General features: G+C 41.2%; 2 protein-coding genes across 5 annotated transcripts in view; both read left to right on the forward strand.

The window, feature by feature from the left end:
• Window positions 1-1,422: 1,422 nt before the first annotated feature.
• The window catches only part of focad (focadhesin), a 60,310-nt gene continuing 43,116 nt past the window's right edge, over window positions 1,423-18,616 (forward strand). Inside the window, exons 1-5 of one of the 3 annotated variants that reach the window (XM_063900420.1) lie at window positions 1,423-1,502; window positions 4,956-5,027; window positions 6,419-6,493; window positions 7,274-7,428; window positions 18,360-18,458. In XM_063900420.1, coding sequence (XP_063756490.1) covers window positions 4,971-5,027; window positions 6,419-6,493; window positions 7,274-7,428; window positions 18,360-18,458 — 386 coding nt within the window. In that variant the 5' untranslated portion in view covers window positions 1,423-1,502; window positions 4,956-4,970. Of the gene's footprint in view, window positions 1,503-3,220; window positions 3,273-4,955; window positions 5,028-6,418; window positions 6,494-7,273; window positions 7,429-18,359; window positions 18,459-18,616 lie in introns of those variants that run through there. The other 2 variants (XM_063900421.1, XM_063900422.1) reach the window with 2 other exon arrangements.
• Window positions 9,760-12,476, forward strand: LOC134875782 (uncharacterized). 2 transcript variants are annotated; one of them, XM_063900425.1, is made up of 3 exons: window positions 9,760-10,309; window positions 10,416-10,559; window positions 11,580-12,476. In XM_063900425.1, the coding sequence occupies exons 1-3, from the start codon at window positions 9,773-9,775 to the stop codon at window positions 11,658-11,660; spliced, it is 762 nt and encodes a 253-aa protein (XP_063756495.1). In that variant the 5' UTR covers window positions 9,760-9,772; the 3' UTR covers window positions 11,661-12,476. The 2 variants fall into 2 exon arrangements, with proteins under 2 accessions (XP_063756495.1, XP_063756494.1); XM_063900424.1 differs by having other exon boundaries at window positions 10,736-11,589.

Below are 18,616 nucleotides of genomic sequence, written 5' to 3' on the forward strand. Positions count from 1 at the left end.
CACAACTTATATAAGCTTTTTAGATACAAAGACTATCTTTTTTATAGGACACATGTAAAATGGCGATAAAAGGGTTATCTTCACATTATTCTGATTCTTGTTGTCTTTATGTATTTTTACTATGCTCTTACTTTTAATAAATCAAGTCTTACACCTTTATGTCAGCAGCATTAATACAGAATCACATGATCAAACATTAAGAAAAAAAATAAAAATGTTGTAATCGGAATTTAATAATAACCATTGTATAGAACTCTATTGATACCAATATTTACGTGAAATCATTTAATCAAAAGGGTTAACTTTTATCTGTTGAAATATCCAAAGAGAATTTGTATGTTTCGAAAAGCCAAATGACTGTCAATGTTGAAATCAAAATGAAAGCTCAGTTGATAAAAAGTTACCCAAAGCATAATTATTATTTAATAATACTATTGTGTACCTTATAACTATTATTAGACATAGTAGACTCTCCTGTGGTATTTTTAAATTGGGCCTGATCAGGTCACCCTTAAAAATGTAACAGGAGCAACCTTATTAAATAAACCTCAAAATAATAATAATAATAATAATAATAATAATAATAATAATAATAATAATAATAATAATTACATTTTATTATGGGGAGCAATTCACTTCCTTGGGAACAGATGATAGAAATAACATGTATATGGGCAACTTGTCATTACAGCTCCTGAGAGATAAAGCCAAGGGAGATGGGAGAAGTAGGATACTCAGATCTGAGAAGCAGAAGTAACAGAGTGTAGGAATATTCTGTTACAGTAAAAGTCCTGCATTCAAAATGTTCCTCCAGTGAAAGTAGTAAGTATTCTCATCAAAATGTACTTAAAGTAGTGACAGTAAAAGTAGTCATTGTTTGATTGGTCCATTTCAGAATAATATCTCTGATATGTTTTATAATTATTGATCATTAAAGTGTTCTCAGAGCTGGTAAAGGTGCAGCTAGTTTGAATGGCTTTGTATACTGCAGGGTAGCTGCTGAATTTACTCCAGGTGAACTGAAGTTTGATTGAAGGGGTGATTATATTTCACATCATTAATCCAAATCTGTAAAGTAATTAAAGGTATTTAATAAATCTAGTGGAGTAAAAGTACACCATTTACCTCAAAAAAACTGGAAATACTGAAGTAAAGTACAAGTACTTCTACGGGGATTTAGGTACAATACTTGAGTAAATGTACTTAGTTACTTTACACCACTGCTTTGTGTCCCCATGTCTCACTCTTTTCAAAAATAATTATAATCCATTATAACCGGGAACAATTAAACCAGTTGGCAGTACTGAACAAAAGCTCTGGTTTACACACCTACATGCAAAACATGCTGTTCAAAGCTTCCTCGTTAAGTGTTGATCCACCATGATTTGCAGTATTTTTCATACTTCGGGTTTTGTGTGACAGTCGGTCTCTATCAGTTTTGGTCCTTCAGACTCGCCGTAGGTGCATGTGTGTTTGCGGGAGGCTGGATCTGTATCAATGGGGTAACTTTCTGCCAGCACCATCAATAACTTGTATTTACTTATACTCATCAACAATTAATATGTTACACAGGAATCACAGGACGTTTAATAACACGAAAGCACGGCCAGCTGGTTAGCTAAGTGTTTGTGTAGATAACATGTAGCTATCATTAGCCTGTTCAGCTAGCTATAACTTATGTTGCCAGCTTGTGGGTTGTATTTTTATTTAGTATACATATAACGTAGCCTATTGTCTAACATATATTTGTACTATTGTTCTCTTACGTGACTTGTGTTATCTGTATGACACGTAGCAGCAGCAGCAGCAGCAGCAGCAGGATCACCAGTTTAAGAAAGCGCGCTACATTGAACCTCGTTTAAAAATCACTCTTATTTATTTTCACCAGCCTTTTAGTAAAGACTGTTAGTCTAAAAACTGCAACTAAGAGCAATTTCCAATAGACCAGAAAACATCCTTTAATTCGGCTTGACTATAATCTACTAAACATCATGATTTAAATAAAAACAATCACTATTTAGCTGGCAAATTACGAACCATGGGCTACTGAAACATCAGTCAAACACCTGCTGGGCTTTATGGGAAACAGAGGTGTAGAAGTACTCAGATGTTGTACTTGAGTAAAAGTAGAAGTACTCAGATCTTGTACTTTAGTAAAAGTAGAAGTACCAGAGTGTAGGAATACTCTCTTACAGTAAAAGTCCTGCATTCAAAATGTTCCTCAGGTAAAAGTAGAAAGTATTCTCATCAAAATGTACTTAAAGTAGCGACAGTAAAAGTAGTCATTGTGCAGATTGGTCCATTTCAGAATAGTATATATGATATTGATAATGATAATGATTATAATATTGATGCATTAAAGTGTAATCAAAGCTGATAAAGGTGGAACAAATGTAAATGTACTCCAGGTGTAAACCAAAGTCTTATTTATTATTATTAATTTTATTATTATTATTAATAATAATAATAATAATAATAATAATAATACAAGATGTTATAGCACTTTTCCTAATGCTCAAAAACACTTTACATACAATCGGAACAGAACAACAATTTTAAGTGTTGATTATACTCTTTATAATTAATTCAAATCTGCAAAGTAACTAACAGTACTACATAGATGTGGTGGAGTAGAAGTACAAAGTAGCATAAAATGGAGATGCTCAAGTAAAGTACAAGTACCTCAGAAATGCACTGAAGTACAGTACTTGAGTAAATGTACTTTGTTACTTTACAACTCTGATGAAAAGATGGAAATTAACATCATGTTAATGAAAGTGAAAAATATTTTGTGTAAGCATCTCATGATTTGGATGAGCTTTAAAATGTAATTGTTTTTTCCTTGGCACATGCTTAACCCTTCCATAAAGTTCCATGTGGTTTGAAGGAGGCGGGTTTATGGCCTATACTGCAGCTAGAGAACAGATGTTTATTTTAAAGGAGATATTTTGGCTTCATCTCTCAGTAGCTGGAATGACAAGCCATCTATTTGTACATTCGATGGTATCTGGATAATCTGCTCTAAAAGAACATCTCAGTGTGGCTTTAATTCAACAAGTTGGAAATATTTCATTTTGTTTGTGGTGCTTCCAGGATTGAAATACCACGTGCCTGTCCGGCATGTGGAGCGTGCAGCAGTGAGTCCCACAGTAAAGCCTTCGTGGGGTCATTTCTAAAGCACTGTTGGCTCAACACTGTCTCTGCATTGTCCTCTCTTCTATCGCTAATGCAGACCTAGCAGTACAGGCCAGCCTACATTGTGCTACTGTCAGGTACATGCTGTGTAGAAACCACTGGAACCGCTTGGTGTACAAACTTTATTTAGGTTTAACTGATAATTCAGGGTCTTTTTTTTGGTCATTCATTGTTTTTAGTTGAATATTGACAATTAAATTACTGAAAAAGCCATCAAATCACGCTTTCCTCTAAACCATGAAGGCAGTTGTTTATTAATTTCACCTCAAAATGAATTTGTACACACATTTTTGTCAAACTCATAAAGACTCATTAGAGAATATAAGAAAAACCAGCAGTGATATTTAGATATTTGATGATTAGCAGCCACGTTGTCTACAAACATCAGTTAATGAGCAGATGGCAGAGTTCAGTGTCAGTTTGTAAAGTTGTGTAGTCGCAGGTGCTGCTGACTTACCTGTCAGTGTGCAGCAGAAAGCAGTGTGTGTGGAGCGTACAGCAGCAGGTTGGGGGACAGTACAGCAGAGCAGGCTGACTTATCAGTAAGATAACAGCTGGGGTGGGGGGTTGGGTTTGGGGTCTGTTTGGGGAGGGGGTTGCAGGGGTCTGGCTACATAAGCCTTATTCATACAGCAGTGTTACACCAATGTATAAGCTTACAGATGGGGATAAAAGGACTCAAAGTTGGAGGAAGAGTGCATTAAACGTGGACTTTCATTAAATGTATTATCCCAACAAATGTCACAAAACTGTATTAGGTCAGTTGAAAGCAATAATGTATAGTTGAACCAAATAATTTTTATTTAAACTTGATATTATTGCTTTCAACCAACCTAATACAGTTTTGTGACATTTGTTGGCATACTACATTTAACGAAAGTCAACGTTCAGTGCACTCTTCCTCCAACTTTGCGTCCTTTAATCCACATCTGTAAGCTGACTATTTTAAGACATTTCATTTTTTCAGTGTGACTAAAAGGTTCCCAAGTCAATTAAGTATGTCATACTACAGCATGAACATTTAATTATTATTGTTTTACCAGCCAAATGTCTAGCAAATTTTCAAATTCTGCCAGCCATTCTATGGATTAGAAAAAAATGATTTGGCTGGTGGGTAAACCAATTTCTTTTGCCGCAAATAAGCCAGCATTTGGCAGGCAGATGGTGCCTATTTTGTATATTCAGTGCCCTCTTATAATTAAATGTTTTTATAGTCAGCAGCGGACATATTCAAATTAATACCTCACAAAATTGTGCATTTCAGAACCTCAAATTAGGGCGAGCTGATATGGATTATATCAAATATCCTGCTATTTTTGAATTAATACCTTTATATTGTAACATTACTACATTATAGGGTTTACCGTTTGTGCTGTCATACAATGTTTACGCAATGAGATTTCTGATCAATATTCAACAGTGTCACGGTTGAAGATAAGGACCCAAACGCAGAATAAAATCAAAGGCGGCAGCTAGATGAGTATAAACAAAAGTGAGCTTTTATTAAACTAAAGGGTGATGCAAAAAATACAAAAGACACAGCTGGGGAGGGGAGGAGAAACACAGGTGGAGACAATAAGACAATCAGACACAGGAGGGACCGTCCTGAAGACCTCCCTTAATGCTGTGCAGCAACAGGTGGCTGTTTCGCTCTGCTTCTGTTTCAGAGGCCCACCACCATGATATGTGATCCTAGGAGTCTAACACTGTTTCTGTCATTCAGCTGTGTGAACATATTCTGATGGAGTTTCTGTTCTCAGGCAGGACCCGCAGGTATGATGGAGAGTCTGAAGATACGGTTTGATTTCCAGAGCCCCGTCATTCAAGCCCAGGTAAGACACTGACTCCGTTATGTGTGAGTGAATCATTTCTTCCTATCTTCTGGGGTCCTCACCAGTTTTTCCTCCTATTTTCACTCCAGTCACTTTCTGCTAAATAAATATTCACAATAGAAAAATATGTTTATTCAGAAGAGTATCTAAGTATACACACTTAAAATATACAGAATAAATTAGAATGCTCTTTAATAGACCAACCACCAAAGGGACAGAGCTATATAAACATAGTAGTCTAGTTGCCAGCAGTGTGAAGTCAGAAATGTTGAGTACCCCAAAGTGTTATTTTAGAAATGTATAGTAGGGGTCCAGCACATAGAAACTGCTGGATGCTAACCTGCATATGTTGGGCAATTTGCACAATTAGCACAAGTTTTGTTAATTTTTTTCACCTTGACATTTGTATATTTCTCATTTTTATTTTTAGCTCTAATTATTTGTTATTTGTTATGGTTCTTCTTTATGTATTTTGCTGCTGCAATGAATACATTTCCCAGTTTGGGATAAATAAAGTATTTCTGATTCTGAAAATGAATGGCATTATAGCCATATAGTAAACAATAATAAAAAAAACGAGTTGCCGGATTTGGACAATTTTGGAGTGGTTTTGGTTCATGTATAAAACATTGCAGTTTTACCCAGAAAATGCCAATATTTGTACTCTGATAGGGCTGATTTTGACTCATCGATCCCAAATGAATCAAAATCAACCCACAGAGAGTACTAATATTGGCATTTTCTGGTTGAAACTGCCGTTTCAGGGTAATGCAATAACCATAATAATAAAATAAGTACCATTATTATGAATCAGGACTTTTACCTTTAATGGGTTTTTTTAACACCATGGTATTTGTACTTTTACGTACATGATCTGAGTTCTTCTTCCTTCACTGCTCACAGACATGACGTCCTTAGCCTGCCAACATCACTGATAATAACTGCACGCTTTTGCCTCTACAAATAAATGGCTTCAGCCCGTAACTCCCCCTCAAACTACAAACTGTGATCTGCGTAATAATAGAGGCATAGAGTTGTAAGAAAATGTATTTTTCAACTTTGGACTGTTGCAGTCTTTGTGCTAAGCTAGGCTAACATTGTCCCGGTTCCAGCTCTATACTTAATGAAAGTACCTTACAACATGTTGTATTCTCTTATCGCTACATGGTTCCATCCAAAATGTATTTTTGTGTTCAAATGTCTCTTCCAAACTATAGTTTGATCCATTCCAAAAAGGTGTTCAGCTGATTTAAAGTAACAAGCGTGAACGAGGCAGAAGCAGATTTGACATGTTCACCAAAGAGTTAGCAAACATAACAGCTCGGACCAATGGAAGAGAGCAAGGCTGGGGAGTGTTACATTTAAACTAAAGAGGACCTCTTTATCTCCAGACGGTGAGGACTCTTGTTGCTGCTGTGCTGAAGGAGAAAGGGAACAATGGGCAGATCACACAGTCCTCTCCTCAGGTGAGTTCCACATCAATTCAGAGTCATTCTGAGTGTGTGGCTTAGTGACCTTATAAATTATCTTCTATGCCTTGTCTACAAAACGTGGTTGTTTCATTTGTTGGAGTTTCTGCCTGGTTATGTAGCATTTGTATAAACAGTTTCTAAGAAGCTAACTTGAAAACAATAGCTTTTCAGCTTTACTCCCCAAACAGTGCTATATTGTTGGTGCTGCTGGATGGAGTTGTGTTTTCCTAAAATCCCAACAGACACTACATGTTGTTGTCCACATTTACATGGTGGTCCACTGTAAAAATAAGTGGCAACCTCTTCCTTAGTGCGTTCAATATTTATTTATCCTGGAGATCAAACCAGGGTGGTCGAGCTATTGGGAGCTGGGGTTAAAGGAAACACTGCACTATGGATGCATTTTTTAATTTTAAGCAGTAAACAATGTCTCAGTCTACTGGTTAACTTGAATAACTGCAGTGGATATACAAAGAATAGGCACTGAAAATGTATTCCAAAATTACTATCTGATGAAGATAATCTAGAGTTACCAATTCATTTCCTGTGGCGGTCAATGGACTCAAAGCTCATTGAAAGTGCTGCTCAGCAGTCTTGTGTTTTAATCCCTACTGTGGAGGATATCATAAAGCCTTGAATCAGTCAAATGTAAGACATAATATTTATGATTGATGAGAGTAGTAAATGGGTCAGATTTGTCCCGTACACGACAGGAAGGTTATAGGCCAGTTCTGGATCTAATTCTTAAGTTGTGTGTGTGTTGCTGTGTATTAGGGTCCGGCGTTGGAGGCTCTGTGGCAGCAGAGCTGCAGTGACTGCGCTCTGGTGCGATCCTCCTGCTGTGACGCTGTGGTTCTGCTGGTGGAACAGAATCATGCAGACCTGCAGTATGTCCTGAACAGCGTGCTCAACCTGCTGCCCTCTGCCAGGTACCACACTTTTCCCCTGACCTCAGTGGCTGCCTTAAGAGAGAGAAAGAAAAATCTCAGGGTTGCCGCGGGGTAGTGAAAGGTAGTAAAAGGTAGTAAATGAAATTAGGCCGAATTAAGGCCGGTAAAAAGTAGTGAAAAGTAGTAAACGTCATCTGACGAGATAGTACATTTTTGAACACCAATCCAGCTGGGCGTATGATTTTTTCTATTTGTGTAATTTACGTGCAGGCCTATCTCCTTAAATTACTAAACTTGCGTGGATTTATTTTCATGTTGCAAGTAGCAGGGCCGCGGGAAGTAATTTTGAGCAGGGGGTGCTGATGTTCGCCAAGCCACGCCCCCCTTAGTTATTGTTGCTAAGTCCAACAAAATTTTCGCGGCTATTCAATGATGTCACATGTACCTCGCGCACTCCCTCAATCATTTTAGGTACTATACAGGGATATATTGAGGCGCATGAAGGACCCGACTTGGCCACCGGGCGAACCGATGAAGAGCGTACGGACATTGAAGACATGCTGGCCGTGGTTAGAGGATATCCTGTAGTGACTGCAGCCCGCCCTGGTCCGGTGGCTGATGACTGAGAAATCTGGAGGGACTCTAAGACACTAAATGCCTCAAGCAATGGGTCTTTCCTTATATAACCTACAGTATTATTCCGATCTTGTTCGAGTTTCTTATTCTTGTTATCTGTTCTACAACAAACTTAGTTAAGACTAACTTCCAATTACGCTACTTCATTTACTACCAATATTAACGGAGATAATCCAATATAAACATATTGATTTAAAAAAAAAAAAAAATCATTTTAGGTACCCGGCTAGCTTGCTGTCAAACCTCTTCGCGAGTTCGCCAGTTAAGACATGGGCAAATGCAAATTTTCGGACCTCTGGCTGGAGGAATCGTTGTTTAAAGAATGGCTTAGGCCAGTAGTTGGCAACAGCCAAGAGGCTTATTGCAACGTCTGCAAGAAGACGATAAGCATTACCTGGATGGGGGTGAAGGCGGTGAAATCGCACATGCTATCAAGTAGCCACCAAGCTAGGATGCGTGGACGTAACGCTCAGCTACCGCTGTCACTGTTTTACACTGGCACAACGGCTACATCGACGCCCTCAACCTCAACTGCTCCTTCAACCTCCACTGCTCCCTCAACCTCGCTTGCTCTCCCCCTGCAATACCCTGCCAGTAGTCCTACCACCAGCAACAGGTGCACGACAGACGGTCAGAAGCAGACGCTAGGCACTACCACCTCTACCTTGCAGGCTGAGGTACTGTGGTGTTTAGATGTAGCAATGAAACACCACTCGTTCAACTCGAACGAAGGCATAGGAGAGCTGTTCAGAAATATGTTCCCGGACTCCGAAATCGCCAAATCCTTCGCTTTGGGCAAGGATAAAACCGGGTACATAATAAAATTTGGCATCGCACCCTATTTTAAGAGGCAACTGGTTGAGGCCATAAATAATGCCGGACCGTACGTCCTTATGTTCGATGAGAGCCTCAATCAATCGTCAAAGAAAAAACAAATGGACATACACATTCGTTTTTTGGAGGATGGTTGTGTACGCTCGAGGTATTTTGGCTCACAATTCCTGGGACATGGGAGAGCTGACGATCTGTTGCAGCACATCAAAGTAAGTTTATTTTCCTATTATACTTATTGGTTACATAGGGGAGATTGTTTGCACATTTTCATGGATTTTTGATAATTGTATTTATTTAGCTTACTGTTGAATTTCTGTAATATAATATTGTAAAATGTATGCAATTAAAAAGATGTATCAGCCAACAAAGCTTAGGGTGACCAGACGTCACAAGACTGTAGGTCAAAGTGTTAGCCGTTATGCTTAAATTCGTTCGTTCGTTCGTAAATTCAATCTGACGCTCTGAAAAATAGAATCGCGCTCTGAGTTTGAAAAAGACGAGCGTTCTTCTGGCCGTGAATTTCCGAACTGTTAAAACGTTTCAGAGTGTGCTCGGAGTGGCAATTTACGAACGCACCCTTAATCTGAAGGTTGAGCATGGCTCTGATAAAGCCAAACCTATATTATAGGGATTTAGTTTATTATAGTGAGCCACATTTGGAGAACCAATGATCTAACTTTGACAAAGCAGTCCTTGACATAGGCCTAATATCTATCACTGTGAAATGTATCCCAAGACCTGACTCATGTTTTACTTTAGGATAATAAAGCTAAATGTTTGATTTGAAGCATATACAGTATTACCTTCTGATGTGTATTGAATGTGGTTTACTTAAGCAATACATTAACTTCTGTGTGACAATTCACAGGAATGTGTTGCAAAACTCAATATGAGGCAGCTTCTCTCAGTAGGAATGGATGGCCCAAATGTAAATTTCAAACTCCTGGATCTCCTTCAAAAGGAACATGCTGAGCTGCATGGAGGTGCTCAAGTCCTGATGGTTGGGAGCTGTGGACTCCATACCCTCCACAATGCCATGAAGGCAGGCTTTACAGGCTGGCAAATTGACAAACTCCTGCGCGCTCTCCATTACCTCTTCCACAACGTTCCTGCCCGGAGAGAGGACTACACCAACATCACCGGGTCGTCCTGCTTTCCCCTCTCTTTCTGCGGCCACAGATGGGTGGAAAATGTGCCGGTTGCAGAGAGAGTCCTGGAAGTTTGGACCATGATTCAGAAGTTTGTCAATGCTGTTGAGGATAAGAAGGTCACAAAACCAAACACGGCCTCTTATGATGCCATCCTGGCAGCACAAGGGGATCCACTCTTAATCCCAAAGCTTCAATTCTTCCTCGCCATTGCGAGAAGTTTTAACCCATTTCTCAAGAAGTACCAAACAGACGAGCCAGTGTTGCCTTTTTTGGCAGAAGATTTAACTGAGCTCCTGTTGGTAAGTATCACTGTAAAGATTTTGATTCATTAATTTGAATGTAAACCTATATTAATGTATATGAATGTCTGGGTAACTATCTTCTTGTTGTTGTTGTCATCATCAGAGTTTACTGCGGCGGTTCATCAAAAGGGAACTCCTACAGGACCAAACCCCCCTGCAGCTGATTAAATTGGACATCTCTGAGGAGAAGAACTGGGTCTCCCTCAAAAGGGTAGATATAGGCTTGGGGGCTGAATCTGCCATCAAGGTAATTTTATTGTTGTTTATTTGTTTTGCGGGGTGAATTTGTGAATTATGATGCTTGCACAAATCAACTAGCAAATACAATTTGTTCAGTATTAATATTATCATCACAATAAGTTATGTAAACATTTCCTTTCAAAGAAAGCATTGACATGAATGTTCCTTAATGTTCCTTAATAGGCACTCCTGGGCAAACCAGGATCAAAGATAGGTGAACTCTCTGTACTCCACCTCAGAAAAGAGTGTTTGCAGGGTCTGATTAAGATCGTAAAGAAACTGCAGGAGAAATCGCCATTGAAATTCCCCATAGTTAGGCAGATCACCTGTTTGGATCCCACAAGGATGGCCAGGGATCCAGAGTGGTGCATCCTACAGATGAAGTCATTAGTGCAGGCTTTCATCCAGGGGCAGCAGCTGGCAGGTGGCATTGCAGCTGGTAAGAACATATTTTATAGGGACAGTAGAAGTGGATAAGTTATTCAAATTGATTAAGGTCTTGTGCGTGGAATCTCTTTTGTGGTTTTCTGCTTTTTTACTGTGACAGGTGTGAAAGTGTCTTGCTTTTACAAAATTAAACTTTATGCTCTCATAGCTCTCTATATCAGGGGTTCTCAACCTTTTGCAAGTTGAGCCCCCCTTTCAAAGGTTAGAATATTGTCCCCCCCCACCAACCTTGATGTCAATGCATGATTTCAAGCACTCAAATTATTCTACTTTTCTTTTCTTTTTTGATAGCCACATCCAGTGTTCTTGTGAGTTATGTGATTTTACTCTATCTGTTTGATGTAGAAGGTGTTTTGGCACCTTGCAAGCAGATTCAGCTAAACAAGTCACCGACGCGCAATTGTATCAATTTGTAATTTAGACAAGACCTCCGTGCCCCCAGGTTGAGAACCACTGCTACAGATACTATTATGTGTATCTACGATGTACTGTATGTACTTTTGTCGAATGGATGGTGAAGCAGTTGACTGGAATGTGTTAATGAAATTAATATATCTTAATTTTCGTATCAATGTTGCAGGTGATGTCATCATTCAACAATTCACATCCTTTCTCTCGGTCGTGGGCAGAGAAGAAGAATTTGTTTCCTTCCAACCCCTGAGGCAGCGTCTGGATGTCTTTCTCCACTCCAAACTCTGCACGTCCCACCCTGACCTGCTAAAGTTCTGCCAAAGTGCTCTCCTCCTGTCCCATGGACAAGCCACAGTGGAGAGAGGCTTCTCAGTAAATAAGGAGGTAGAAACGTGCAACCTCCGTGATGAATCTCTCGAAGCCCTCAGATTAATCTGCGATAAGGTAATTGTCTGTGGCGGCGTTCTGAAAGTTCCTCTGACCAAGGAGCTCCTGGCCTCTGCTGCTTCATCGAGGTCACAATACAGGCTATACCTTGATAGTGAGCGGAAAAAAAAGGAGAATGCCACACAGGAGCTGAAGAGGAAAGCAGCAGAGAAAGAGCTGGAGGACCTCCGGGACCGGCGGCAGGTACTCCACAGTGTGTGCCATTCACTCCAAAATGACGCCGACAAATATGCAGAGATGGCCGAGGGAAAGGCAGGAACAAAGATGGCTGAGCTCATCACAAAATCAAACACTTTTCGGAGAAGACACAGGGAAAAAAAGCAGAACTTCTCCAAGTGGATAAAATGATTGAAGAAAAGGCCACACAGTTGAGGCACTTGTGACCCTGCTGGCTAACTGTTGTTTAAGTTCTCTCTCTCTCTCTCTCGGACAGTTTTTGCGTCCAGTTGAAGTTAAAGTTATTTCTTTGTTAATAAGATATTGTAATTACAGTGAAAGTTGCACTTTATTATTATCTAGTTTATTCTTTTTTTTCAAGGCCCTAATTTAACCACTTGAAATTAGTTTTTGTTATGCAATTGTTACTTTTTGACATTTTGAGTAAAAACTATGGACCAAGGCCTGTTGTGTCATCTTGATTAATCCAACTCCTATGGTAGAGTTCCTTCTTACTTAAATGTAGCTCACTAGCTTGCTCAAACAAACAGACACTCACATACACCTACAGAGTCTCTCGCTCTCTCTCTCTCTCTGTGTGTGTGTGTGTGTGTGTGTTGGCCAGTTTTTGTGTCCAGTGGTGGAAGTTATAATTACCCTGTTAAATTGTGATGAAATATGTTATTAATTCGTTTTGGAAAGATATTTCATTACTTTACGCGTCACTTTACTTCACACTTTACGCTGCTACAGTTGCAGCTTGAAGTCGTGCTGGTAGTAAAAAATAAATTGAAGGTAGTAAAAGAGGTAGTAAAAGGTAGTAAATTCAACTTAAGAATCTCTGTATATACCCTGAATCTGCAATAAAAGAGAAAAATATTCATATATTGACATTTCTAAAATAAAATTTGAAAAAAATGTTATATCAAACCGCTCCAGCTGCTCTGATTCTTCGGCCCATCTCACGCTCCATTGTTCCCTCACTCGAGAACAAGACCCCGAGATACTTGATCTCCTTCACTTGGTGTAAGGCTTCATTCCCTACCTGGAGTGGACAGTCCATCGGTTTCCTGCTGAGAACCATGGCCTCAGATTTTGAGGTGCTGATCCTCATCCCAGCCGCTTCACACTCGGCCGCGAACCGATCCAGTGAGTGCTGCAGGTCACAGACCGACAAAGCCATTAGGACCACATCATCTACAAAAAGCAGTGGTGCAATCCTTATCCCACCGAGCTGCAGACTCCCTCCCCCACGAATACGCCTCGAAATCCTGTCCATGAATATTAAAAACAGGATTGGTGACAAAGCGCAGCCCTGGCGGAGGCCAACCCTCACCGGAAATTAGTCCGACATGCTACCGAGGACTCGGACACAGCTCTCGCTTTGGGAGTACAGAGATTGGATGGCCCTGAGTAGAGACCCCCTCACCCCATACTCCCGCAGCACCTCCCACAGTATCTCCCTGGGAACCCGGTCATACGCATTCTCCAAATCCACTAAGCACATGTAGACCGGATGAGCGCCCCCTCCAGGATCCTTGCGAGAGTAAACAGCTGGTCCGTCGTTCCACGACCAGGACAAAATCCGCATTGTTCCTCTTCAATCTGAGGTTCGACAATCGGCCGGACCCTCCTTTCCAGCACCTTAAAGTAAACTTTCCCGGGGAGGCTGAGTAGTGTGATGCCTCTGTAATTGGCACACACCCTATGATCCCCCTTTTTAAAAAGGGGAACCACCACCCCGGTCTGCCACTCCTTCGGTACTGCTTCCGGCTTCCACGCAATGTTGATGAGAGGTGTCAACCATGACAGTCCCTCAACACCCAGACCCTTCAGCCTTTCTGGGCGGACCTCATCCACCCCCGGGGCTTTGCCACTGTGGAGTTGTTTGACTACCTCAGTGACTTCCCCCCCGTGAGATTGGAGTTGATCCCCCTTCATACTCCAGCTCCGCCTCTAACATAGAGGGCGGAGTTGTCGGGTTCAGGAGTTCCTCAAAGTGTTCCTTCCACCACCCTAACACCCTATCAGTTGAGATCAACAATGTCCCATCCTTACTGTACACAGTTTGGATGGTTCCCTGCTTCCCCCACCTGAGGTGTCGGACGGTTTTCCAGCACAACTTTGGTGCCGACCAAAAGTCCTTCTGGTCCTTCCACCCGCTGCTTTCCCTCGGCCACGGCTGAGGCTGCTGCCCTTCGTGCCTGTTGATACCTTGCAACTGCGTCAGGAGTACCCAGGGATAACATATCCCGAAAGGCCTCCTTCTTCAGTAGGATGGCTTCCCTGACCACCGGTGTCCACCAGGAGGTTCGAGGGTTACCGCCCATTGAGGCACCTAAGACCTTGAGACCGCAGCTCCCCGCTGCAGCTTCAGCAATAGAGGCTTTGAACACCGCCCACTCTGGTTCAATGTCCCCAGCCTCCACAGGGATGCCTGAAAAGCTCCGCCGGAGGTGTGAGTTGAAGGCCTCCTGGACTTGGGATTCCTCCAGACGTTCCCAGTTCACACGCACTACACGTTGGTGCTTACCAGGTCTGTCCAAAGGCTTTCCCTGCCGCTCGACCCAACTCACCACCAGATGGTGATCAGTTGAGAACTCCGCCCCTCTCTTCACCCGAGGGTCCAAAACATGCGGCCTCAGGTCCAATGATACGATAACAAAATTGATCATGGACCTTCTGCCTAGGGTGCTCTGGTACCGAGTACACTTATGAGCATCCTTATGTTCGAACATTGTGTTTGTTATGGCCAATCCATGACTAGCACAGAAGTCCAGTAACAAACCACCACTCCGGTTCAGATCGGAGGGGCCGTTCCTCCCAATCACGCCCCTCCAAGTGTCTCCATCATTGCCCACATGTGCGTTGAAGTCTCCCAGCAAGACTAAGGAGTCCCCTTCGGGAGCCAACATACAGGACTCTTTTCAGGGTCTCCAAGAAGGCCGAATACTCTGAACTGCTGTTTGGTGCATAAGCACACACAACAGTCAGTGTTTTCCCCCCCATAACCCGCAGGCGTAGGGAGGCGACCCTCTCATCCACTGGGGTAAACTCCAACAAAGCAGCACTCAACCGGGGGCTTGTGAGTATCCCCACACCCGCTCGGTGCCTCACACCTTTGGCAACTCCGGAGAAGAATAGAGTCCAACCCCTATCAAGAAGTAAGGTTCCAGAGCCGACGCTATGCGTAGAGGTGAGCCCCACCAGATCCAACTGGTAACGCTCCACCTCCCGCACAAGCTCCGGCTTCTTTCCCCAAGAGAGGTGACGTTCCACGTCCCCAAAGCCAGCTTCTGCCGCCCAGGTCTGGTCCGTCGAGACCCTCTGTTTTAACTGCCACCCTTCTGGCAGCGCACCCGACCCCATCGCTGTTTCCCGTAGCTGGTGGGTCCACGGGACGGACAAGCAGAGGTGTTGCCCACATTCCTTTTTCGGGCAGTGCCCGGCCGGGCTCCGTGGCAAGCCCGGCCACCAGAAGCTTGCCGACAAGTCCTCCTTCTGGGCCTTGCTCCAGAAGGGGACAACGGGCTTCCTCCGGGCCGGGTATCCTCGCTTTCATGTGTGTTTGTCATGAGGTCTTTTAAACCAATCTTAGTCTGGTCCCTTACCTGAGACAAATTTGCCATGGGAGACCCTACCAGGAACACAAGTTTCCAGACAACACAGCCCCCAGGTTCATCAGGGCACACAAACCTCTCCACCAGGATAAGGTGCTGGTTCTCGGAAAGGGATTTGGCCATTCCCATCAAGCATAATAAGATCGTACTCAAGTTGAACGCTGAGTTCAGGGGCATATCAAGGGTAAGTGATCTCTGCAGGTGATCCTTGTGTTTCTTTGTAATCCAAATGTGTATTGAGTTTTACTGGTGGTACACTGCATCACCAAACCAAATTCCCCTACGTTCCTGGCTTAGACATTACAAGACACGTCATGGAAAAAAGATATCCATGAATTATTAATAATAAAATAGAAATTGAGTTCATCAGCAATGGAAAATAAGAAGTGTGTGCAGTAATGATTGTGATGATGTGTGTCCATAAAACGTTCCCAGGGGTTGTACTCAGCATTCTCATTGCCTTTCAAGCTAAGCAGAATCTCGTAGGGTGCAACCATGGCATTGACCCATTCACTCAAATCTGGAGACATGTCTATTTTCTGGTATCTCAGGATAATTCTGGACGCTGGTATCAAACCTACCATGATAACAGAAAACACCCTTTTTGTAATATGCACTGTAAAAACTGAAATGTCGACTTTTATGAAATGTATCATGTCAACAGATTAAGGTTAATTAAAAGCTATAATATTAAGTTGATGTAATATTTAAACTTAATATTATTGCTTTCAACTAAAGTTATACATTTATGTGAAATCTGTTGACATGATACATTTAATTAAAGTCGACATTTCAATCTTTTCAGTGTATTTGAGATCTGTCCCCTAATAGACACAACACAGGAGTACTGAGCCAGACCAGCGACTCAGGACTGATACTACTTTAACCTAGAAAGGTGTCACCAATGCACATTCCTATATTGAGTGTAGGAAACTTGCTCAATGCTGTATTCCTCGGAAATTCATAGACGGCTGATGCTCTCATCTGCAGTTCGCAGTTTTGGTTTACCTTTTCGTCAACTTGAATCTTTAAAAAAACTAGTTCACAGGAACACGGAATAGTAGTAATGAGTTAACAAAAATGAAAGATCAACCTTTTCCTCCTTGACATTTAGAGGTATAAATAAAAAGAAGCCACAACTGTTAATATATTAAAAAAATAATGGTTACAAGTATGAGTCTAGTCAAGCAGACTCAACTACTCAGTGGATACATTTGAACATTTAACAAAATATTAGATGAAATATCACAGAGTGAACTGGTACTTTGATCATGTACTGCAGGTAACACAGCACCTACATGCAGAAGCATAATTCAGCTCTCAGTAATATAGGACCCTCACACATTGTCCTTGCCCCCTCTGCTGACTTTGATCCATTAACCGCCCCCCCCCCCCCCCCCCCCCATCAGTGAAGGAGGATAAAGTCTTACTGCAAAGTGACCTTTTCTGTTCTGCAATATATGACTCATCGTAAATGGAAAAAGTTGGGTCGGCATTTTTGAATGACCTTTCTGCTCATGGTTGGTATGACAATAAATAATTGGCCATAATTCTTTTTACACGCCAAAATAATGGAATGTATATCTGCGCAGCACCATCAATATGTTGATATGAACAATAACTGTAGTGACTGTGGAATGGGAAAGAGGCAGGTAATATTGTCTGTTTCCCTCTCTTCTATGAATGTTCCAAGCATCTTTTTAGTTCATTTTTTTAGTTTTATGTATAATAAATAACCTAATTAGAAAACCTGTGTGGAATTTTGGTATAAAATATACACCGCACCTTCCTGTCATCATGATGCTTCCTAAGATAGAAAATACAGTCTCATATGAGCTGAAACACAACAGTGTGCTCCACACCATAATGATAACACAAAGACAAAGATTTTCCATGTTATTTCCTTGACATTTGAAACATACTCATGCAGACTTTGTATTTACCCAGGGGATGAATTGGGTGGTGCTGTGACAAAAAGCAATGGGATTTTTCCATTGAGATTTTGGAATATAGCAGAAATGAAGCTCTGTGGCAAACACACATTTATGATACTTACAGGACGGGACCGGTCAATCTCCACTTATTAACATTCTTAGCATGAGTGAACGTATTTAAAGCTTGATTTTAGGCATCTGACCAAAAGCATCTTCAAAAATGTGTTGGCTATGACACAAGGGAACCAGAAGTGAATGGTTCAGGACTCATTCCTGCACCACTCTATACCCACCTAACTCTTCATTTGTCACCCTGTTTGGAACTTTGGCTTTAAATTCCTTTGATCGAGGATAAAAACACTGAAACGTTGACTTTAATAAAATGTATTATGTCAACAAATGTCAAATAACTGTATTAGGTTAATTGAAAGCAATAATATTAAGTTGAACCTAATATTTTTGTATTTTAACTTAATATTATTACTTTCGACTGACCTAATACAGTTATGTGTAATCTGTTGACATAATACATTTAATTAAAGTCAACATTGAGTTTTTCTAACAATTAATAGGCATAACAATCACTTTGAACTTAATTAACTGCCCTCTTGTGATCATGTGATGGCAACAGTCCCGCAGTAACAAATTACTGATTTTGTTCTCACTTAAAAAGAAAATGCAAACAAGTCTATTTTCTTAAACATACATCTCTAACTGTACAGTTTTCCTCTTTCATTGGAGTCTTTGTTGATCTTTTCTTTGTGTTCTTTTTTTGACCCTCTCTGTGAACAGGAATGTCCAGGGGCTGATAAAGTTGATGGGGCGGCTGCTGCAGATGCAGGCAGATCAGAGAGACGGAGAAACACTCTTCAGCTGTCCGTACTCCATCAGGTCAGTCTTTCTTTGTTTCAATGTCTGTGTTGTATGTTCATTTAACAAAAATCAATTAGCACCTTACTGCCTCATATGCTTATACTTGTGTTTTGTCTGCAAAAGGACAACAAATGATTTATTTTCTCCATCGCCTCAGGTCCTCAGACAAATTCTTC

Source organism: Eleginops maclovinus, chromosome 14 (genome assembly GCF_036324505.1).
Source record: "Eleginops maclovinus isolate JMC-PN-2008 ecotype Puerto Natales chromosome 14, JC_Emac_rtc_rv5, whole genome shotgun sequence".
Classification (NCBI taxonomy): domain Eukaryota; kingdom Metazoa; phylum Chordata; class Actinopteri; order Perciformes; family Eleginopidae; genus Eleginops; species Eleginops maclovinus.